This window comes from Lampris incognitus, chromosome 5, assembly GCF_029633865.1.
Source record: "Lampris incognitus isolate fLamInc1 chromosome 5, fLamInc1.hap2, whole genome shotgun sequence".
Taxonomy (NCBI): Eukaryota; Metazoa; Chordata; class Actinopteri; order Lampriformes; family Lampridae; genus Lampris; species Lampris incognitus.
The window spans coordinates 5,051,755-5,076,559 of NC_079215.1; the positions used below are offsets into that span (position 1 = coordinate 5,051,755).

The 24,805-nt window shown below is 44.3% G+C and overlaps 1 protein-coding gene across 1 annotated transcript in view; it reads left to right on the plus strand.

The window, feature by feature from the left end:
• LOC130112364 (uncharacterized) overlaps positions 1–24,805 on the plus strand; it is a 43,277-nt gene that overhangs the window by 16,051 nt on the left and 2,421 nt on the right. The window contains exons 2-9 of the mRNA XM_056279700.1: positions 7,966–8,235; positions 9,664–9,793; positions 9,938–10,028; positions 12,732–12,822; positions 13,000–13,127; positions 15,480–15,675; positions 23,697–23,802; positions 23,971–24,049. Coding sequence (XP_056135675.1) covers positions 8,121–8,235; positions 9,664–9,793; positions 9,938–10,028; positions 12,732–12,822; positions 13,000–13,127; positions 15,480–15,675; positions 23,697–23,802; positions 23,971–24,049 — 936 coding nt within the window. The 5' untranslated portion in view covers positions 7,966–8,120. The remainder of the gene's footprint in view (positions 1–7,965; positions 8,236–9,663; positions 9,794–9,937; positions 10,029–12,731; positions 12,823–12,999; positions 13,128–15,479; positions 15,676–23,696; positions 23,803–23,970; positions 24,050–24,805) is intronic.

Consider the following 24,805-nt stretch of genomic DNA (forward strand, 5'->3'; position numbering starts at 1 on the left):
TGCTCTCTATGGTGCAGTGGTAGAAGTTGGTGAGAATTTTGGGGGGTAGACGGGCGCTCCTCGGCCTCCTCAGGAAATGCAGGCGTTGTTGGGCCTTTTTCACAAGGGCTTGGGTGTTTAATGTCCACGAAAGGTCCTCGCTGATGTGGACTCCAAGGAATTTAAAGCTGGAAACACGCTCCACTTCCACCCCATTGATGTGTATGGGGGAGTGGCTGCAGCTTCTAGACCTCCTGAAGTCCACAGTCAGCTCCTTTGTCTTCTGCACATTAAGGACAAGATTGTTGGTAGTACACCATGATGTGAGGTGCTCAATCTCGTCTCTGTAGGCCGTCTCGTCATTGTTGGTGATACGGCCAATGACTGTGGTGTCATCGTCAAACTTAACTATAACATTTGAAGGGTGAGTTGGCAAGCAGTCGTGGGTAAAGAGGGAGAAAAGGAGGGGGCTCAGAACACAGCCTTGAGGGGGCACCTGTGCTGAGGGTCAGGGTGGAGGAGGAGTGGTCACCTAACCTAACAGACTGCGGTCTGTTGGTCAGGAAGTCCAGGATCCAGTTACAGAGGGAGGGGTTGAGGCCAAGGGAGAGGAGTTTGGTGGTTAGTTTGGCGGGGATGATAGTGTTGAAGGCAGAGGTGTAATCTATAAACAGCATCCGGATGTATGTGTTGTTAAGTTCAAGGTGGGTCAGAGCAACGTGCAGGGCAGTGGCAATGGCATCCTCAGTAGACCTTTTGGGACGGTAGGCGAACTGATGTGGGTCGAATGTGGGGAGGGATAATGTTTTTGATGTGAGCCAGGACCAGTATTTCAAAGCACTTCATGGCAATGGGGGTGAGTGCTATGGGTCGGTAGTCATTCAGACATGTGGATGTTGGTTTCTTGGAGACAGGAATGATAGAGGTGGTCTTAAAGCATGCCGGGACTTTAGATTGGAACAGTGAGAGGTTAAATACAGGTGTGAAGACCTCAGCCAGCTGGTCGGCACATTCCCGGTAGACCCAACCCGGTATGCCGTCTGGTCCAGCAGCCTTCCGTGTGTTCACTCTGCGCAGTGATTCTCTGACCTCTGCGACTGATAGAGTGAGCACCTGGTTTTCTGGGTGGCTGGGGATTTTTGTGGCTGTGTCAGTATTGTCCTTGTCGAAGCGGGCATAGAAATGATTTAGCTTGTCTGGCAGGGAGGCATCATGGACAGTGGGACCGCGATTAGAGCTTTTGTAGTCTGTGATAGACTGAATGCCTTGCCACATATTGAAGAAATTATGTTTTGAGTTTGCCTCTGTTTTACTCTATGTGCCAATAATTTGCCTGCCCTCTCTCCCTGCTCGTAGTATTTCTGCTTCGTATAAAACAACGCTAATTCTGTCTTCTTTGTGAAATGTTATTCAAATCAAATTTTAATTTATTAAGTTTACGCCAGGTTTCTGGGTCTGGATGCTGTATATGCTGTTTCTCAAGCTTTTTTATGTCTTTATCTAGTTTAAGCATCTTTTCATTTTCTGCTCTTTTAGCAAGCGCACTATGTTATATAAGACGCCCCCTTACATATGCTTTAAAGGCATCCCACATCATCCCAGAGTCTGAAATTGAGCCCTTGTTAAATTCCCAGAATTCACACATCACCGTCTTAACAAATGTACGATACTCTTCTCCATTTAACCTGAAATTATCAAAGCGCCACCTTAACACCCGTCCCTCATTTTCTTGAGGGGACATAACTACATCCACAGGTGCATGATCTGTCAAAACTATATTGCCAATTGTAGCACTAAGCACTCGGTTAACGAAAGCCCTAGATATAAGAAAATAATCAATCCTAGAATATGTGGCATGGGGGTGAGAGAAAAAGGTATAATCTCTTTCTTGTGGGTGTAATAACCGCCATATATCAATAAGTCCCAGTTCTTCCATCATCAACTCTATTGTGGACATTGACGCAGACCTATAGCTGGGTCGGCTTGATTGAGAGGATTTGTCCAGTTTCAGATCTCTAACCTGGTTGAAGTCTCCCCCTATAATTATATTGTCGCTCCCCACATTTCTAATTATATTGCAGACATCATTGAAAAAGTATGACGATACTGAATTCGGACCATAGATATTAGCCACTGTCACTCTTTGGCCTTCCATTATAGCATCTAAGATGACTCATCTACCTTCTTTATCTGAGATGTGCTTCAGCACTTGGAAGTCTAGGTTCCTCTTAACAAGAATAATCACCCCTCTCTTCCTAGCAGGGAATGTGCTATAATAAACCTGTCCCACCCAGTCTCTTCAATTTGTCAGATTCCTTCTCATTCTAATGTGTTTCCTGAATAAGGGCTATATCAGCCTTTTCTCTGTTTGAGAAATGTTAGGATTTTTTTCCTTTTAATATCATGTGTGCACCCCGCTATATTCCAAGATACTATTTTAAGTAAACCCATATTGAATTATTGAAGTATCTCCATAAAAAATAAAAGTTGCCCTACATGCATTTATCCCTCGGATCTGAAAATGATATAGCCTACTTGCATTGCAATTAGTAGGCCTACTGCCTGTATTCGTAGACTCATTATGGCTAGACATCGGACACATAACATGAGCATAACCTACAAGACTAAAAGACACAACAGACAAAAAAAGAAAAACAAAACTGAAAACTAGCTGGCCCCCATGCCAGTCATTCCCATAGTTTAACTTTAGTGAGTCCATGGAACTGGTTGATCCTGTCGAAGGCTCCACTACTGGCGAGCCAACTGACTCAACCCTCACTCCTTAACACACAACTTAGTGATTGCATAACGTTTGGTAGGCCTACTCAGGCTGCAAAATGATTGATTTTCCTTTGTCCCTACCTCGTGGCTAACGTATTCCTGTTTCTATAAACAAGTAGACCTACAGCAATGACCAGAGAGCCCCGGTTAATATCCCCTGCGGTATAGGCTTTCCTATCTCTTTCGCTCTCCGCCTACCATAGACCGGAGCTATTTATACATGCCGGTGGAAATAATGACATGATAATAATAATAATTAAAAAAAAAAAAAAACCAAGACATGGTCTACCGGTAATAATTATGAACTCAAGTGTCACATTACAAGTATAAGCAAATACAGCACTTGTAGTGTAAGCTACCCCGCTAGCCTGTAGAGCAGTGTTTCTCAACCCAGTCCTCAAGGAACCCCTATCCTGCAGGTACCTATTCAGGGTTGCAAAGAACATCTGCAGGATAGGGGTTCTTTGAGGACTGGGTTGAGAAACACTGCTGTAGAGGGAGGACAAACCTCACGTTACCCACATCTTGTCATGCTGGTCAGCGGCAAAGAAACATAGAGTCCACCGGTTAGGCTACCTTTCGCTGGGGTTTCCACTCGATACAGTCCCGTCCATAAATGGTGACATCGTGGTCCTGTTTTCTGCGGGTGCTCTCTACACCAAACAAATAAGAGTTGTTGCTGTATCAATGTCAATTCAATGTCAATGACAGCTAGCCAAGGTCTCGAAATCCCAAATGAATCCTCGCCATCAGCGAGCGCACCTCTTTCCGCAGAGGCCTCTCCCAGGCAGCTGCTTAGTGCCTCTCCCAGGCGGCTGAGAAAGAGCTCAGCCTCCGCCGGGCTGGAGAACTCGTGTCGCCGCTTGTTAAGCGTGAAGGTCCTCGTGGCTGGGTATCGCAGGGCGTACACGAGCTTGCGTGCCTGCAGCATCCGCCTCACCTCATCGTATCTCCTGCGTTTCTCTTGTATGTCTTGGGCGTAGTCTTGGAAGCAGAAGTAAATCCTCGCGTTTCTCCAGCTCACTTCTTTCTTTCTTCTAGCTGCTGCTAGCACTGCAGACTTCACCTTATCTCGCAGGAAACGAACGATGACATGCCTCGGTCTGGAGTTGTCATTCGGGGGTGGGCCCACACGATGAATCCTGTCAGCTTCGTACCACTGATCCACATTTATTCCCAAACTCTCCTGTAGCAGGGTTTTGAGAAAGGCATCGTAATCTTGGCCCTCCGCCCCCTCCTTGATACCCGAAACCCTGATGTTCTGGCGCCTGGAGTAGCCCTCCAAGGCTGGTAGCCTACCTCGCAGCAGCCTGTTTGGCTTCACCATGTCCTCCATGACTGGGCCCTGTTTAACGTTGTCATCCTCCAGCACTGATATTCCTGATTCGGCCTCGGTAGTTCTGTCCCCAAGCTTTTTAACAGTGTCATTCAGAGAATCCATTCCACTTTTCACTCCGGATACGTCTTTAGCTAGAGTCTCAAGGATGGTCCCAATGCCCTGTAGTTCAGTAGCCACGTTAGCTAGGTGCGGGCTATCTGGAGCTTCACTCTGCGTCACCATCTTGCTCGTCGGCTCGGTAGACGTTTCAGTTCCCTGATTTTGAGGCGGATTACGAGTAAAATAATGACTCTTTTGGGACATATTCAATCATGTAACCACGAGGCACAAAATAGACGGAATTATACAATCATAATCTAGATTTTTCTGAGAGTTTTGTCGAATTAGCCAGACCCTACTACTCCTATGCCGCCATCTTGGGTGAGCGTACCATGTGACTTTTTTTTTATGACCGAAGTACTTCCATTTCCCTGCACACACCAAGTGCAGGGAAATTATGTACTAATATATATATATATATATATATATATATATATATATATATATATAATTTTGCTCCTTATTTGTTGAGCACTTTCCATACCATTGAGTGTTTCTTTAAACAACGCTTTATATAGATAGATAGATGGACAGATAGATATTCCGCTCCTCATTTGTTGAGCACTTTTATCAACACCATTGACGGTTTCTGAAAAAAACAAAAAACAAACCGCTATATGTGTGTGTGTGTGTATGTGTGTGTATAATCATACGACTTTGGAAACCAAGTATATATATATATATATATATATATACACACACACATACATACACACACACATATATATATATATACATACATATATATACACATATACACATACACACATATACACACACACACACACACACACACACACACACACACACACACACACACACACACACACACATATATATATATATATATATATATATGCTATGTATAACCATATGACTTTGGAGACCAAGAAGAAGAGGAAGCAAGTGTAGACAGAGCCAAAGATCAAATGGTGGAAGTTGAAGAAGGAAGACTTGTGTGGCGTTCATGCAGGAGTTAAGACAGGCACTGGGTGGTAGTGAAGAGTTGCCGGATGGCTGGCAAGCACTGCAGAAATAGTGAGGGACACTGTTGGGAAGGCACTTGGTGTGTCATCAGGACAAAGGAAGGAAGACAAGGAGACTTGGTGGTGGAATGAGAAAGTACAGCAAAGTATACAGAGAAAGAGGTTGGCAAACAAGAAGTGGTATAGTCAGAGAGATGAAGAAAGTAGACAGGAGTACAAGGAGATGCGGCGTAAAGCGAAGAGAGGTGGCGAAGGCAAAGGAAAAGGCATTATGGTGAGTCGTATGAGAGGTTAGACACCAAGGAAGGAGAAAAGGACTTGTACTGACTGGCTAGACAGAGGGACCAAGCTGGGAAGGATGTGCAGCAAGTTAGGGCAATCAAGGATAGAGATGGAAATGTGCTGACAAGCGAGGAGAGTGTGCTAAGAAGGTGGAAGGAATAGTTTGAGGGGCTGATGAATGAAGAAAATGAGAGAGAGAGAAGTTTGGATGATGTGGGGACAGTGAATCAGGAAGTGCAGTGGATTAACAAGGAGGAAGTGAGGGCAGCTATGAAGAGAATGAAGAGTGGAAAGGCAGTTGGTCCTGATGACATACCTGTGGAGGCATGGAGATGTTTAGGAGAGATGGCAGTGGAGTTTTTAACTAGATTGTTTAACACAATCCTGGAAAGTGAGAGGATGCCTGAGGAGTGGAGAGGAAGCATACTGGTACCGAGTTTCAAGAACAAGGGTGATGTGCAGAACTGCAGCAACTACAGAGGTATAAAGTTGATCAGCCACAGCATGAAGATTTGGGAAAGACTAATAGAAGCTAGGTTAAGAGGAGGAGAGGTGATGATCAGCGAGCAGCAGTATGGTTTCATGTCAGGAAAGAGCACCACAGATGTGATGTTTGCTTTGAGAATGTTGATTGAGGAGTATAGAGAAGGCCAGAAGGAGTTATGTGGATTTAGAGAAAGCATATGACAGGGTGCCGAGAGAGGAGGTGTGGTATTGTATGAGCAAGTCAGGAGTTACAGAAGTATGTAGGAGTGGTGCAGGATATGTATGAGGGAAGTGTGACAGTGGTGAGGTGTGTGATTGGAATGACAGAGGGGTTCAAGGTGGAGGTGGGATTACATCAAGGATCGGCTCTGAGCCCTTTCTTGTTTGCAATGGTGATGGACAGGTTGACGGACGAGATCAGGTAGGACTCTCCATGGACGATGATGTTCGCGGATGACATTGTGATCTGTAGCGAGAGTAGGGTGCAGGTGGAGGAGAGCCTGGAGAGGTGGAGGTATGCACTGGAGAGAAGAGGAATGAAAGTCAGTAGGAGCAAGACACAATACATATCAGTGAATGAGAGGGAGGACAGAGGAATGGTCAGGATACAAGGAGTAGAGGTGATGAAGGCGTATGAGTTTAAATACTTGGGGTCAGCTGTTCAAAGTAACGGGGAGTGCAGAAGAGAGGTGAAGAAGAGGATGCAGGCAGGGTGGAGTGGGTGGAGAAGAGTGTCAGGAGTGATGTGTGACAGAAGGGTACCAGCAAGAGTTAAAGGGAAGGTTTACAAGATGGTAGTGAGACCAGCTATGTTATATGGTTTGGAGACAGTGGCACTGATGAAAAGACAGGAGGTGAAGCTGGAGGTGGCAGAGTTGAAGATGATAAGATTTTCATTGGGAGTGATGAAGAAGGACAGGATTAGGAATGATTATATTAGAGGGACAGCTCAGGTTGGACGGTTTGGAGACAAAGCAAGAGAGGCAAGATTGAGATGGTTTGGACATGTGTGGAGGAGAGATGCTGGGTATATTGGGAGAAGGATGCTGAATATGGAGCTGCCAGGGAAGAGGAGAAGAGGAAGGCCAAAGAGGAGGTTTATGGATGTGGTGAGGGAAGACATGCAGGTGGCTGGTGTGACAGAGGAAGATGCAGAGGACAGGAAGAGATGGAAACGGATGATCCGCTGTGGCGCCCCCTAACGGGAACAGTTGGAAATGGTAGTAGTAGTAGTAGTAGATATATGCTATGTATTAAAGTTTTTTTTCCTACATCTATCTTATATACATACATACATACATACATACATACATATATATATGTATATATATATATATAAAGATAGATATAGGAAAAAACTTTAATGCATTTCAGTACAAATTTGTTTCGTGCGTCGCACACTATCTTAATATTCCACTCCTCATTTGTTGAGCACTTCACTTTTATCTACACAATTGATGGTTTCCAGAAATAAACACTCTCTCTCTCTCTCTCTCTCTCTCTCTCTCTCTCTCTCTCTCTCTCTCTCTCTCTCTATATATATATATATATATACGTATACACACACACACACACACACACACACATATATATATATATACATACATGTATACATACATACACACACATATATATATATAATATATAGGATGTGAATGGCTATAGACAGAACCGTATTTAGCAAATTGGAACCCTGCACTATCATCGTCCAGATTTCCGAAGTGCTTTTGTGACATGGGATACATACAGTACATAATTTGTTGTGTGTTAGTGTGTACAGTGCCATGTATTTATGAGTGGCATATGTGTGAGTGGCATACCCATGTTGGTCTGTGCACAGTAAATGGTGTGTGATGGTGTGGTTGTCTACCAGTCCGTCTTTGAGTACTGGTGCTTCTACAGTTGGGATCAATGCAAACATGAAATAGCAAACTGGAAAAGCGAGCAGCCTTATTTACACAGTAATCTCTGCATTCCCAAGTCTCACCAGTTTCATCCCTGTCTCCTGTGTAGATAACAAGGAAGCGCTGAGGGACCCTGAAGGGCACCACACTCACCAGCAAGAGCCAGTCCAACGCACCCATCCCCTTCGGCCAACTTCAGGTTTTCCCATTTTCCCCACAAGAAAAATACTGTTGGTTTGAGATCTTCAGGTCCAGGACAGCAGCATGGGGCCATCAGGTGGAACGGTTCTTCAGCTGATTCTGCTTCCCATTCTCCTCCAAGTCTACCTGTCTCCAAGTCTCCAAGCCAATAAGTGTTCCGACACATCATCAAATGAAAGTTAGTGATCATAACCCCGTTGAGCATTTATCGTAAAATCTTCCAGAGTAATGAATCATACACAGTCATAACACCCCTTGAGGTTTGCAGCTTTCTCAGCTTGTTTGTGTAGCAATGCATATCGTCGTGGGGTTGCATTAATCAAAAGGAATGGAGGCTCTTGCTTGGTTATCTGCAAAAGTGGCTGGTGGGGAGTACAAATTTACCAATCTACTCGCCATTTGGCTACTTGCTGATAGGGTTGGGTATCGTCTGAAAATGTTCGATACCGATACCAAAACCAATACCTCCAATTCGATACGATGCCTAAACAGTACTTTTTTCGATACTATATATTATGAAAACCTTGTAGGATTATCAGCAAAGTACTTTTCTATACAGCGAGCACCATAATTCATTGACACATTGTGTTAATTTGGTTCTGTACTCTAGCACTTTGAAATTGAAAGGATACAATGACAATGAGGTCAACGTGCAGGCTGACATCTTTAATGTATGTTTGCTCATTCTCATTTAGCGTTCTTATGCAGGAAAATAAGCATATCTGCCCTTTCTGGCAGAAGACGGGCTCTTTCTACACTAATCGTGTCTCCCCAGCTGTTGAGAATGTTCGCTCAACCGTAGTGGAGGATGCTTGGGGACACAAATACCTAGCACTTAGACCAAACAAGACTGGTAAAGTCTCCTTTCTCTCAAACCACCAGATTACTGGATTTGTTGAGGTCAACACATTAGGCAGGCTTCTATATAGCGCCAACTCCTTATTTGCCCTCTCTGCTTCAGTCTGCACGTTTGTGCTGACACCCTCCACATTACCACTGATGGTTAGGGCCCTGTCTTCGTCCTCAAAGAGTTCATGTATTTACTGTTACTTTTCCTAGTAGATCGTTGCAAATGTAACTTACCTAAAAGATGGAGATCAACTGTACTGAAGGGCTGCAACCCCTTAACTATGAAGCGGGTTAGTCCGCGGTGGTGTAGCGGTCTAAGCATCGGCTTTGCGTCGATGCAGTTGCCCACCGGGGACCGGGGTTTGCGCCTCGGTCTCATCAGATCCGACTATGGCCAAACTCAATGAAGCAGCGATAATTGGCATTTTTTCTAGTAGGAGCTCGGAAAATCTCGACATCCGAGTTGTCTGGAATGCAAAACCAAGGCTTGTGTAACCTACAAGAAGACTCACTGGCCAATCGCCAGGGGGTCGGCCCCCTTTAGTCATGCGGTTAGCGATGTTGCCTTGTGGAGCAGTACACCCCGGATCGAAAATAGCCCGGTTACACTTGTTTAGATAAAACATGGCAAGCCCTGCTGTCACAAGTTCCCCTCCGTTAAAAAATGTGACTACAAATATGAAAAATTCGTGATTCATAAGAAACTGCTGATGAAAAAGTCTGAGATAACAAACAAGGGCTCTTGTCTCTGTTACAGGTCTCATCTGCGTCAATGACTACAATAACAACATCACATGTGTGTGGAATAGCACATGTCACTACACACCATGCAGTCTGCACGCCTTCAGAAGACCGAAGAAAAGCAGAAGAGGGAGACTATGGACAAGGTAAAGAATGGGAAAAAATTACTGGATCAATAAATAGACAGCCTGACAAAGAGATACATGTATACATGCATAGAGTAGATCAAATGCTGTACGCTGTGTGGTTTAAAAAAAAAAACAACAAATATTTTTTCTTAATTGCTTCAGCGCATTTCACAACACCTCCTGCGACCTGGAGCCCTTTGACTCCTTCAAACCTGACCTGAGAAGATGCTCCCTGGTCTTCAGTCACAGCTACGTGAGTTTCAGTAAAGGACAAGTGCAAGTTGCACGTTCTGCAAGTTGTACCTCTGGTATTTAATTACACCATCACGCCTACCTAAAACGACCACGGGCCGTCAAAATGACGGTCGGTTTTTAAACTCTATATTCTGTCAAGATAAATGCCCAACTGAGATATTAATGCACTGAAGATGTTAGTATGTCTGTTAGGAAACGACTGACACCAAAATTGACATTTTAACAACTATTTTTAATACTATTTTTAAACAATTTAAACTTCAGAAAGACATGTTCGAACTTGAACAGCAAAACACAACAAGTGAAAATATGACCTGAAAAGCAAAACGGAAAACACATGTTGCTAATCTAACAAACGTAACAAGGCCTTTAAAACGTGACGGGTAAAAACAGAACTGAAAATAAATACTGAAACAGTCCCAAACAACGACCGGAACTTAAAAACTCATAGAACCACCGTGGGCGGTCATTTCGACCGCCACGATTTTTAAACTCTATATTTTGTCAAGCACCGTACGCAAAAAAAATTATTATAATTAAAAATTTAATATGTAACTATTCTAATCCAAAATTCTCATCTAAGTAATAATATTTATAAATATTAAACTTTTAACAACAAACAAATAGGCCTATAAACAGAAATTGTTTACTGTACACTGTACTTTTGGCACCCCCACTGATGCGGCACCTGTGTGCATTGCACCCTCTGCACCCCCCCTCGTTGTGCCCCTGCTGTCAAGATGAATACCCAATTGCAATATTAATACATTACATAAGTTAGTATGTCTGTTATGAAACTAACTGACACCAAAATTAACATTTTAACAACTTTTAATACTATTTTTCAAATAATTTAAAATGGCCGCTGTCCAAAGCCTGTAAATACTGCAGCGCCTCGGTGGTAGTCATGGAGCGTCTGCAACCAGACATGTTGGACATCATCAGAAATCAAGTTTAGACTGTTTCTCTGCACTGGAGGGCGCTAGTGTGTTTCTAGGACAGAGCAACGAACTTCACGAAGGAAATGATGCAACCAACACACGTCATAAATACTGACATGACGCGCACGATCCCGCGCACATTATGAGCCGTCATTCTGACAGCTCATGGTCGTTTTAGGTAGATCTTATCATAACTTTATTTTTGTGTGCAATTGATCTAAAACTCATTTTAATGCAAATATGTGCAATTTTAGGAGAATTCAGGGAGCGGCAGGTCTGTATCTTTTTCTTTTTCTTTCATGAAGTTATTAAACTTTGAAAACCCAAAACCGCCAAAATGACCATCTTGGTAGTTGTAGTTTAATTTCGTTTGAGCTCGTCTCAAAAACCTCCATAATAAGGCAGGTACGTAAATTATTATAAAATCAATAATGATGAAAAATACTACACAAACAAGACTCATGTTGGGGAAAAAAAAAATGTTTCCTTTAATTTGTCACAAACTAGTCAACTGGTTTCACAGCAAGACAACCCAGAGTCCACACAACAACAATACATATGATGAAAAGCCCTGAATACTAAAACACTAAAGTGCTGTGCAGTGACCCAGGTGACACAACCATGCTACCTGTATGTCAGGAGCAGGTAATAAAATCCACACAACAAATAACAATATTCGATATGCAGCCAGGGCAGCAGAATGAGGCAAGTCAATTGAGAAATCGTGAAATTAGCAGCAGCATCAGTATTCGTGTAATCATCTTCATCTTCATCCTCGGTCTTCATCATCAACCGCTTCACCACAGTCACCTCACCCCGACACTTTATCATGCCTCTATTGAAAGTGTCAGTATACTAACAGGTGCACCTGGTAGTGGATTGCTCCCTCTGGGTTGGGGATGAGTCGTTGCCTCAAGTGAAGGAGTTCAAGTATCTCGGGGCCTTGTTCACGAGTGAGGGTAGGATGGAGCGGGAGATTGACAGGCGGATTGGTGCGGCATCAGCAATAATGTGGACATTGTACCAGACTGTACCAGACCGTGGTGAAGGGGGAGCTGAGCCGGAAGGCAAAGCTCTCAATTTACCAGCCAGTCTTCGTTCCAACCCTCCCCTATGGTCATGAGCTTTGGGTAGAGACCGAAAGGGTGAGATTGTGGATACAAGCAGCTGAAACAAGTTTCCTCTGTAGGGTGTCTGGGCTCAGCCTTAGAGATAAGGGGAGGATCTCGGACATCCGGAGGGAGCTCGGAGTAGAGCCGCTGCTCCTTCATGTCGAAAGGAGCCAGTTGAGGTGGTTTGGGCATCTGATTAGGATGCCTCCTGGGCGCCTTCCTTTGGAGGTTTACCAGGTATGTCCAACTGGGAGGCGATCCCGGGATAGAACCAGAACTTACTGGAAGGACTACATGTCCAATCTGGCCTGGGAACACCTTGGGGTCCCCCAGGAGGAGCTGGAGGGCGTTGCTGGGGAGAGGGACATGTGGAGTGCCCTACTTAGCTTGCTGCCACCGTGACCCGACCCCGGAGAAGCGGCTGAAGATGAATGACTGAATGAAGGGACGCCTGTTACTTATGACCGTAGGATGTCTAACTTGTATACTCAGTGGAAGAATCTGTATTCCTTCACCTGCCTGAGCTCAGAAAAATGACCGAGCTCGAAACCTAGAGCCAACGGACAAACTTCTGTTTTTAAAAAGTTAAAACACTTTTCTACGACAAATCTCCGCCCCACCTGACAGCATTGTGATTGTTTTCCCCAGGTGTTTCAGACGACTACTAAACAGGAAATTCAACTGACTTGTAAGTCTCTGAATTACAGCTTGAGCTTGACGTACGAACCAGTAGGCCACAGTAAGTATAATGTACAAACCGTGTTGTTTTGTGTACGAAAAAAATATCTCACACAAACCAAATGGAGGGGTCAGAAAAATTCTACATCGAGAGATTAGAAAAAATCTGTATGTCTCACTGTGTGTACTTCTTTGTGCGTGTGTCTGTGTCTGTGTGTGCACATATTTAACTATGCAGTAAAGCTTAAACCTCCTGGACGGCCTGATATCAATTCCAGCACCATCAGCTGGTTTCTGGAGGATAAGGGCAGAATCACACAGTACAGCTTTCAGGTTCAGTGGAAACAAGAAGCTCAATCTTGGAAGGTAGGTGTGTGTGTGTGTGTGTGTGTGTGTGTGTGTGTGTGTTAGAAAGAAAGAGAGAGAGAGATAAACAGACAGAATAAGAGAGATGTGTGATTTTGTGTGAAACAGATAAAATGTTTTACCTGTAATTATAATAATAATAATAGGGTGGCACAGTGGCGCAGTGGGTAGCGTGGTCGCCTCACAGCAAAATGGTCCTGGGTGCGAGCCCTGGGGTAGTCCAACCTTGGGGGTCGTCCGGGGTCGTCCTGTGTGTGGAGTTTGCATGTTCTCCCCGTGTCTGTGTGGGTTTCCTCCGAGTGCTCCGGTTTCCTCCCACCACCCAAAGACATGTAGGTCAGGTGGATCGGCCGTACCAAATTGCCCCTAGGTGTGTGTGTGTGTGTGTGTGTGTGTGTGTGTGTGTGTGTGTGTGTGTGTGTGTGTGTGTGTGTGTGTGTGTGTGTGTGTGTGTGTGTGTGTGTGTGTGTCGGCCCTATGTGATGGCCTGGCGGCCTGTCCAGGGTGTCTCCCCGCCTGCCGCCCAATGACTGCTGGGATAGGCTCCAGCATCCCCGCGACCCTGAGAGCAGGATAAGCGGTTCGGATAATGAATGGGTGGATAATAATAGCACTTTTCTAAAACAATGTTACAACGGGCTTTACAAAGAAATTAAACCAGACAAAGCAAAAATAAGAGTAAGACCAATTAAGTAAGAGTAAAAATAAAACCAATATAAATAAATAAATAGATAACAAATATCAAATATTTGTAAAAACTTTCATAACAAGAAAAGTTTTAAGACAAGATTTAAAAGCAGCCAGAGACTTGGTTTGTCTTAGTTTGACAGGAAGAGGGTTCCATAGTGTAAGGGCTCTAACAGCAAAAGCCCGATCACCCTTTGTGATCATATACCAGGTCAATAAATCAGACATGTATGTAGGAGAAAGACCATTTAAAGTCTTAAAAGTGAGCAGTAACATTTTAAAATCAAGTCAAAATGCAACATTGAGCCAGTTGAGGAAGGCAAGCACAGGAGTTATATGGTCACGCCTCTCTGTCCCGGTAATGAGCCGAGCAGCAGCATTTTGTACCAACTGCAGATGGTGGAGTGAGCCCTGGCTGATACCAGAATATGGTGCATTACAATAGTGAAGCCGAGAATAGATAAAAGCATGTGCAACTTTTTACAGATTGGCAACTGATAAAAATGACCTGATGACCATGCTTTCTCCAGCTTGAGCTGGAGAAAGCATGACTGAACAACGTGCTTGATTTGATTATCAAAGCCGAGGTTAGATTTCTAGCAGCCTCCTTAAGACTATCTGACAGGCCACCAGGATAAGTAACAAAAGGGCTAATGGAATTTTCAGGACCAAACAGAATAACCTTAGACTTATCATCATTAAATTTGAGAAAATGTTCGGGCATCCAGGATTTAATGTCAGAGAGGCAAGTTGTGAGATTTGCTATGGGGCTAGGATCTGTGGGTTGTAGTGGTATGTATAACTGATTTTTGTCAGCATAAAAATGGTAGACCACATCGTGATTTTGAAGGACCTGGCCAAAGGGCAGCATGTATATAGTAAAGAGAAGGGGGCGAAGAACTGAGCCTTGGGGGACACCACAACTCAACTGAGCCATCGAGGAAGTAGAGTTACCCAGAACAACCGAAAAAGTTCTGTTGGTGAAGTAAGAGCATAATAAGCCAACAGCCGCGCTCTTGATGCCAACCCAAGTCTAAGCGATGTAAGAGTATGTTGTGTTCGACTATGTCAAAGGCAGCACTTAAGTCTAAAAGAACTAAACTCGAGCAGTCACCTCTGTCTGCAGTCAGTGGTAGGTCATTAGTAACCTTAACTAGAGCTGTCTCAGTACTATGAAGTGCTCTTAAACCAGACTGGAAACTGTTAAAAACACTATTAGTGTTCATAAAAGAAATAAACTGAGAAGAAATTACTTTCTCCAGAACTTTCGATAGAAAAGACAATTCGGAGATTGGTCTGTAGTTACTTAGGGACAGGGGATCTAAATTAGGTTTCTTCAGCAATGGATGAACAATGGCATGCTTAAAACTGCCTGGAAAAGAACCAGAGGCTAGAGAATTATTAAGAATTTGCAGAATAATGGGGCCAACAGTTAAAAATACCTCCTTGAGCAGCTTAGTGGGAATGATGTCTAAGATACAGGAGGAGGAGGAGTTCATATTGGAGACTGTACTCTCTAACACTGAAATTGTAATTGATTGAAACTGGGTCACTTGCAGTTGGTTGAAATTGGTTGAAACTGGGGTTTTTGTTTTTTTGTTTTTTCTCTTTTACAAAGATTTTTCAAATTTTTGTAAAAATCCACATTATTTCCCCCTTTGTCAGGATGCATTTCAGAGGGACAAAGCCGATAAACAATGTAATCCAGTCTGCGAAATCGTGCTGGATCCAAACTTCCTGGAACGGGGAAAGAGGTACAAGGTACGGATTCGTGTCCAGCCTGACGAAAACTGGACCACATCTATCTGGAGTGACTGGAGCCCCACAGCAACATGGGTATCGGCTGTGGGGAAGGGACCTGGTAATGGCACAGTTCATATCCTCAGTCACTAAATGCATACAGGGTGTGAGGGCAATTCATATATGAATATTTGTTTACTTTAATCTTTGACCATGTATCAGCTATACCATGTTCACATTGCTTGGATGGATGCTTGGGGCTCAAGTGTAGCAGGTCAAAGGTGGTACCATAGAGTGCCTTCTCCTGTGTGAACTAGTGAAGGCCTGTGATTGACTATTGGTTGATAGCTGAGGACCGTGTGGGAAACTCGCTGAATGTAGCAAAGTCTGTACACAGTAACTGAAGAAATGGCCTGGGTGGAATGTGAGCTGGAAGACATGAGATAAGACATGAGATAAGGAGGGGAAGAACAGACAACTGCCCTATAAGACAGACTGTACTGTACTGATCGGCGCATGCATTGGTCTACAAAAATATAGTTTTGTTTTTTCTTGCATGGACTTTGGAAACTGTTTTTGGCTAATTTTGGGCTGCTGAATCTAAATCTGAGCTCAGATTTGCTCTATCACATCAAGTTTTTGTGCTATCTGTATGCTCCTTACTCAGGATTTTACAAAAGTTGACCATCTAGTCTGGCAATCTTGGTGGGGATAAAAATGACCCCTATTCATTTCCTAAGTAATTTCATGCTAGGCTGAGTGTTTATTTGTCATATCTTTGAACTAAATGTATTTTATCATGTAATATCACATGTATTCTATAAATATATTGCTTTTTCATCACAAATGAAATGTTTTACTATTATTTTTACTAGTAGTTCTTGCTGGGATCCCAGTCAAAAGCAGGCACCCTATGCAATTTTAAGAGATGGAACTATTTATTTAGATCATGTTTGCATGGGACCTAATTTAAAGTGTCACATAAGGGGGTGGGAGGGATGTCAGTCATTTTGAAGGAGTCAGCCACAGATGCAGCAGACATTTCCCCAAGTGCTGTCAACAAACATAAATCCTGCTCTTCCCAAGGTAAGCTGATGTTTAAAATCAGAAATACAATACATAATTCCATGTTAAACAGTTTCATAAGTCTTGAATCAAGTGTTTATACTATATTATACATCATAACACTGTAAAATAGAGTGTGATGCATACAGTATGGTTGACATGGTCAGAGCATTGTTAGAGCATGATCAGAGCAGGTGTGGTCCTGAGTGCGGGGAAAAAACACAAATGTATAATTTTTGAGGGGGAGGAGGGGGGTACTGTTTGCAAGGAGAAGGAGTTTAATGGAAAATGAATTGAAAAGTAAATTAATTGGGGTCATTTTGACAGGGGGTATGAATATGTTATGCATTAAAGAGTTAAAATTATTTTACAAATGTTCTAAGTCTTTGTTTATGTTTTGTGATTTGCAGCTGTGAAGACTACCCTATCTGCGGTTAAGACTCTGCTGTTTATACCAGTACCTTACACTGTCAGCTAGCTATGTCTACACCTCCAAAGAGAAGAAAGTGCCGTAACAACCCAGATATCTTCTGTTATATCTGTGGATGCTTCACTTTAGCCCCTCAAATACGCAACATCACTACATTCGTCAAGAGAGTGTACCGTGCTTACTTTAAAGTACCGCTGGAGACCAGGACAAACACTGGGCCCCTCATAAGGTATGCACGACTTGTGTCGAAACTCTGAGATCATGGTCTCAAGGAAAAAATGCTAAGCTCAAGTTTGGTGTGCCGATGGTTTGGAGAGAATCAAAAAACCACCTAGATGACTGCTACTTCTGCCTTGTAAATGTCAAAGGATTCAATAAGAAAAACAAGCAATACATGAAATACCCTAGCATACCCTCTGCTATACGGCCAGTTCCTCATTGTGACGAAATACCCGTGCCTATTTTTACCGAGCTCGCAGAGATTGATGAAGAAGCACTTACTTCATCCACATCTTTATCCGTTGATGATGATGAAGAAGCAGACGCAGAGTACAAGCCATTGGATTCATTTTTTGATCGACCTTCACTGTATAGTCAGCCTGAATTGAATGATCTGATCCGGGATTTGAATTTGCCAAAACAATCTGCTGAGTTGTTGGCTTCCAGGCTGCAAGAGAAAAACCTTCTCAAACCTGGCACAAGTGTCTCGTTTTATCGCAACAGAGGGGCACAACTGAGGAAGTATTTCCACTCTGATGGTCAACTTGTATACTGCCATGATGTTGAAGGGCTTCTTCTCACTATGGGATTGCCTGCGTACCATTCAAGTGAGTGGAGCCTCTTTACTGACAGTTCGAAAAGAAGTTTGAAATGTGTTTTACTTCACAATGGGAACATCTATGGATCCATCCCTATAGGACACTCGGTGACCTTGAAGGAGGAGTATGCAAACATCAAGGTTGTACTTGAACAATTGAAGTACCACGATCATGAATGGTTGATTTGAAAATGGTGAACTTCCTTTTGGGGCAACAAGGAGGTTATACCAAATACCCTTGTTTCCTATGCTACTGGGACAGTAGGGCTAAGGAGGAGCACTGGGTGAGAAATGAATGGCCATCAAGGAGTAGTTTGATACCTGGTGACAAGAACATCATTAATGAACCACTGGTTGATCGGAAAAATATCATCCTACCACCATTGCACATCAAACTCGGTCTGATGAAGCAGTTTGTTAAAGCTCTTGATCACACTGGAGACTGCTTTGGCTACATATGTTCAACCTTTCCGAGTCTTAGCGACGAGAAGAAAAAAGCAGGGATATTCGACGGACCTCAGATCAGAACATTACTCAAGGACCCACACTTCGTTATGACGATGACCGCTGTCGAAGCTCGAGTCACTAATGTGGCGCAGAATTTTCTTGGGAACAAGAAAGATGACAACTACCGAGAGATTGTGGAGGAGCTGCTCCTTAGTCTGCGAGGGCTGGGGTGCAGAATGAGCATCAAGGTGCACTACCTGCACAGTCGCCTGAGCAAGTTTCCAGATAACCTTGGAGATGTAAGCGAGGAACAGGGTGAACGTTTCCATCAAGACATTTAAGTGATGGAAGAACGTTATCAAGGTCGTTGGGACTCAAATATGATGGCAGATTACTGCTGGAGTTTGATGAGGGATGTCCCAGATGCTGTATATAAGAGATTGTCCACAAAGAGGAAGTTTACCATGTTGTAACTTGATTACACCTGTGCCTTTGGATACTTACGCTTTCAAGTACCGGTACTTATTTTCTTATATTCGCAAATTTTTGCATTAATTGCTGCATTTTGAATGTCGTGACAAGTCACAAAACTGCTTTGAGCTTGAGTGATGCCTTGTATTTAAGGGATGTACACCATGTTAAGGGGAACTTTTTCCGTCTATATATTAGTTTAGTGAAATTTGTAAACTTTTCATACAGTAAAAATATGTGCAAGCCAGCATGGATTAAATGTTAATGTATGATTTAATATTGTAATTGAAGTAGGTACCTTTCATTGTAATCATTTTTGCATCTATCGATCTTCTAATGCAACAGTGTTTTTTAACTTCGAGTGTAAAATTGCTGTTTTCTCAAAAATAATGATTTTTCATAGTTCAAAAACCTGATGTGATAGGCAAAAACTAATGCCAGATTTGGATTCAGCACCCAAAAGTTCGCTAGAATCTGTTGAAAACCCCCATGCAAGAAACATTGTGTTGACCAGTCTAGGCTTGTGCGTCTGTTCATGAGCATATTAAAGTGTGACAATACTGTAAGAGATTTTTGTCTCTCTTCTGATTTTGTGGAATTAAATAATTGCCACAGTACAGGGCTAATAAACAAGGTATGAATCCAAGCAGGCCGAGCGCAGCAACATCTACCTTCCCATCAGTGTTTCAACCCACAATAGTAGGTTGAGGTCATGGACTTGATTTTACTTCTGTTCTTGCTAATCCATATGGTAGCTCCTGGTCCAGGCCCAAATCATCTCTCCGATGATGACTGTAAAGCAAGTCATGCCATTATTCCAACCTTTGCAATCCAACCGCTTCATGAGCAACAACTGTTAATAACGTAACGAGCCCTGCTCAGAACAGATCGTGACAATCATGGCTGCACAATTAATTGCATATTAATCGCGATTTTGATATTGGCTTCTGCAATTAATTGATCGTGGCCAGAGGGGAAGCTAGGTTAAGCTTCCTCTGGTGTGAAGAAGGTATTATTTTAATTTGAAGCTTTTGAATGTGGGTGGCACAGTGGTTAGCATGATCACATCACAGCAAGAAGGTCCTGGGTTCGAGCCCCGGGGTAGTCCAACCTTTGGGATCATCCCAAGTCGTCTTTTGTGTGGAGTTTGCATGTTCTCCCCGTGTCTGCGTGGGTTTCCTCCGGGTGCTCCGGTTTCCTCCCACAGTCCAAAGACATGTAGGTCAGGTGACTCGGCTGTACTAAACTGTCCCTAGGTGTGAATGTGTCGGCCCTGTGATGGCCTGGCGGCCTGTCCAGGGTGTTTCTCCGCCTGCTGCCCAATGACTGCTGGGATAGGCTCCGGCATCCCCGCGACCCGAATTCAGATAAGCGGCTTGGATAATGAATGGATGGATGGATTTTGAATGTTTATCGATTTATAGGTTTATTAAATACCTTTTGAAGGTGAAGACAGTTTTCTGTTGATTTAAAACGCTTAATGAAACAGTTATGTTCTCCAAGATGGATGAATATTAAGCAAAATAATCATGATTATCATTTTAGCCATAATCCTGCAACCCTAGTAACAGCTGATGTTCCTGTGCAGAAGAGCCTGGCTGGGTGTGAATGGATGGGAACAGGAGCTGTTAGTTGATGTGCAGTAATTAACTGCACAACGCTCCCTGGGCGTTTAATTCCCCTTCTAATCAATGGTGGCCCTGGCAGATCATGGTTCAACTTGGACAGACACTGAAACAAAATTCTTTTTGCCCTCTGTTTCATGAGTTCGGGCTATACAAGCAAAATTGACTTGACTTTTAAGTTCTGAGGTGGATTCTTTTTCGCCGCATTCGTTGCCGGAGATGACTCGTAAGCATAAACGTATGTCTGCTTCCGCCAGTCAGAAATAAATAAAAGGCTGGTGTTAGATTGGACAAGCTGGAGCGATGCGCTAAACTCTACGCTGCCGTGATTGGTTGTTTCACTGTCAGGAACTGACAACGCTCTGGGCATTCGATACATGCAGTGCTGCCTCCATGTTTGTTGATTTTGGAGATCACGTTCACACCCTCGCGATATTTGAAACGTGAGCTCTTCATTCAGAGCAAACAGCATGTGATAACAAGTGCTCTGACAGTGTTTTAATTACTGGAGCTGGTCCTGTTACCCCTTCCTCCATGTGACGTGTTCTCAATCCTCTTAGTGTGTGTGTGTGTGTGTGTGTGTTGTGTGTGTGTGTGTGTGGACACACAACGCCTATCTGACACCTGCACAATGGATGATGAGATCCAGCACCGCCTCAAACAAGCCTCAACATCATTTGGTCGTCTAAGGAGAAAGGTTTTCCAGAACAGCAACCTCAGTCTCCACACCAAAGTGCTTGTTTACACAGCAGTGTGCATCTCCACACTACTCTATGGATGTGAGGCATGGACCATCTACAGCTACCATCTCAGAAGCCTGGAGGCCGCCCATGTGAGATGTCTCCAGAGGATCCTTGGCATTACTTGGGAGGACAGAGTACCACACACAGAGGTGTTGGAGCGGGCAGGCAGTTGCAGCGTGGAGTCTATCCTAAACCACCGTCAACTCAGGTGGCTTGGGCATGTCATTCGCATGCCCAGCCAACGACTCCCCCGTAAAATCCTATACGGCCAACTACACAATGGTCAACACACCACTGGTGGGCAGAAGAAGCAGTTCAAAGACCAAATGAAGACCACACTGAGAAGATGCCAGATCAACCCCTCTTCTTTGGAGGAACTTGCCTCCTGCCGCACCATCTGGCGCTCTCACGTCTCACAAGGAGCGAAGTATATGGAAAACCAGCGCACACAACACTGTGTAGCAAAGCATGCGAAGAGGCATGCTTGCAAAGCTACCCCTGCCCCCCCCCCCAGCACCACGTTTACATGACCGGTCTGCAACTGCACCGCAACTGTGCATCCAGGATCGGACTATTCAGCCACCAAAGGACATAGGAGAAGATGGTCATCATCAGATACGATAGACAACAAGCAAGCAAGCAAGTGTATGGACACAGAACATGAGCAACTCAAGTTAATAAGTTAATGGTGTTGAGCCCAAAATGCAAATGTTTTCCCACCTGACCTCAAAATGAAGGCAGCAAGTCCCATCAGAGCTACTAAGTTGCTTACTTCATTCAAGAAATGCCTTTCTTAATAAATAATAATGCATTTCTCACATAGCCAGGTCTCAGGCATTACAAATAGACCGAGTTGTGCTATTGTCAGCGAATTTGGAAACCTTTGTCAGGGCCCGAGCACCGAGTGGTGCAAAGGCCCTATTGTATTTACTACTGAATTTCACTCGACATAACATGCTTTGCGGGTAAGATCGTGGATACAAGCGACTGAAATGAGTTTCCTCCGTAGGGTGTCTGGGCTCAGCCTTAGAGATAGGGTGAGGAGCTCGACCATCCGGGGGGAGCTACTTTGCGTCGAAAGGAGCCAGTTGAGGTGCTTCGGGCATCTGATTAGGATGCCTCCTGGGCATCTTCCTTTGGAGGTTTTCTGGGCACGGCCAACTGGGAGGAGACCCTGGGGTAGACCCAGAACTCGCTGGAGGGACTACATGTCCAATCTGGCCTGGGAATGCCTTGGGATCCCCAGGAGGAGCTGGAAGGCGTTGCTGGGGAGAGGGACGTCTGGAGCGCCCTACTTAGCTTGCTGCTACCACGACCCGACCCCGGAGAAGCGGCTGAAGATGACTGAAAGAATGAATGAATGAATGAATGAATGAATGAATGAATGAATGAATGACATGCTTTCTTGGCTATGATGTGATAACTATTAAGAAAAAAAAATCTGCTAAATGAGAAAATACAATGTCAAGTCACATTTATTTGTATAGTCCATAATCACAAGGTAATCCCAAACGGCTTAGTGCAATGCAGACAATATATGCATTATAAAACAATGCAAAAGGTTTTTTTTTTCCATCCAGATCCTAATTTCAATGGTCGTGTGCAAGGAACAGTGAACAAACAAATTTCCATCCATCCATTCATTATCCAAACCACTTATCCTGCTCTCAGGGTCGCGAGGACGCTGGAGCCTCCCCCAGCAGTCATTGGGCGGCAGGTAGGGAGACACCCTGGACAGGCTGCCAGTCCATCACAGGGCCCACACACACACACACATACATTCCTAGGGACAATTTAGTATAGCCGATTCACCTGACCTACATGTCTTTGGACTGTAGGAGGAAACTGGAGCACCCGGATCCCCACGACCCTGAGAGCAGGATAAGCGGTTTGGATAATGGAAGGATAGACAATGCTGACAAGGCACTTAACAACCGACTAAAGAGGGAACGGGTGGCATGGTGGTACAGTCGTTAGCGTGGTCACCTCACAGCAAAAAGGTCCTGGGTTTGAGCCCCGGGGTAGTCCAACCTTGGGGGTCGTTCTGGGTTGTCCTCTGTGTGGAGTTTGCATGTCCCCCCCCCCCCCTGTCTGCGTGGGTTTCCTCTGGGTGCTCCAGCACAAACGAATTTGAAGAACTCAAATTGTTCATGTCCTGCGACCCTAATTTGGATAACCGGCTTGGATAATGGATGGATGGGAATTGTTCATGTTGATATTATGCCAATGTGTTGTGTATGCTTGGATTTAACTGCTTAGAAAGGGTTTAATGCCTCATTTTATAATGTTTAAGATGTGATGCATGCAACCAATGTGCCCTTTCATTTGAGCGACACACTGGCAGATCTTTTCCATTCTTTAGAGGGCACAGATACCCCCCTTCCTCCTAAGTCACCTCCGACAAGCTTGTCAGCTAAAGGGATAAAAATAGACAGGAGATGGAGGGAAAGGGCAAGAGAAAAAGCACACTAGCATGCAAATTTCATCCTGAAAATGGAGTACCCCATGCCTAATTTGACAAGCCTTATACTGTGTTTTTTACAGATAACCCTGGTACTTTTGGATGGGAGCGTTTGCTGGGGTTTATCATAAGTGCAGCCGTTGTCCTGTTTCTCGCTGTCGTCCTCTGCAATAGAGACAAAAAGATCTGGTAGGCAGCAGAGGAAACGTTTCAAGAGGCACATTAAAAGACACATAACTGCCTTTATTTTGTGACCCAGCACTGTTCCAACTTTTCCTCTTCGCCACATTTAAACTGTTCGAGTACAAACCGCCTCTGTTTTTTTCAACTGTGTCGTTCTCACACGCTCTCTCGCAGGGTTTGCACACTGAAGAGGTTCACGGGCCCCCCCCTACCAAACCCAGGAAAATTACTACTTCATGATGGAAACTTGCAGGTTAGCTTTAAAAATGTTGTTTGTTCCTGCATCACAGCTGATTGGATTCACCACAACACCCCCCCCCCCCCATGATGAAACGAAGTCTGATTCTTTCAACTTTGCGCAATTTTCTTTGGAACAACTGCACGCCTTCTGACTTCTTCATTGTGAGGAAATTGGCTTGTTGCGTGATGGACCCTTAAGAAATGTAACAGGCCCAGGTCCGCGGTGGTGTAGCGGCCTAAGCATCGGCTTTGTGTCGATGCAGTTGCCCACTGGGGTCAGGGGTTCGTGTCCCGGTCTCGTCAGATCCGACTATGGCCGGACTCGACGAAGCAGCAATCATTGGCAACGCTGTCTTGGGGAGGTGGCGGAGTCGGCTTGTGTTTGTCACATGAATGCGTCCCTGGGTGTGTCGTAAAATGCAGTGGTTCGGCCTGGAGTCGCCTTGTCACGAAAGTGGCGAGGCGTCTCCTTCCAGACTGCCGGCCAGAGAGATGCAGTTGGCGAACGCATGCAGTACGAGGGTGGGTGTTTGAACTAAAATAGGGATCGATTGGCCACTAAATAGGGAGAAAATCAGAAATAAATTAAAAGAAAATAAATGTAACAGGGGCGTCCGGGTAGCATAGCGGTCTATTGCGTTGCCTACCAACATGGGGGTCAGCGGTTCGAATCCCCGTGTTACCTCCGGCTGGTCGGGCGTCCCTACAGACACAACTGACCGTGTCTGCGGGTGGGAAGCCGGATGTGGGTATGTGTCCTAGTCGCTGC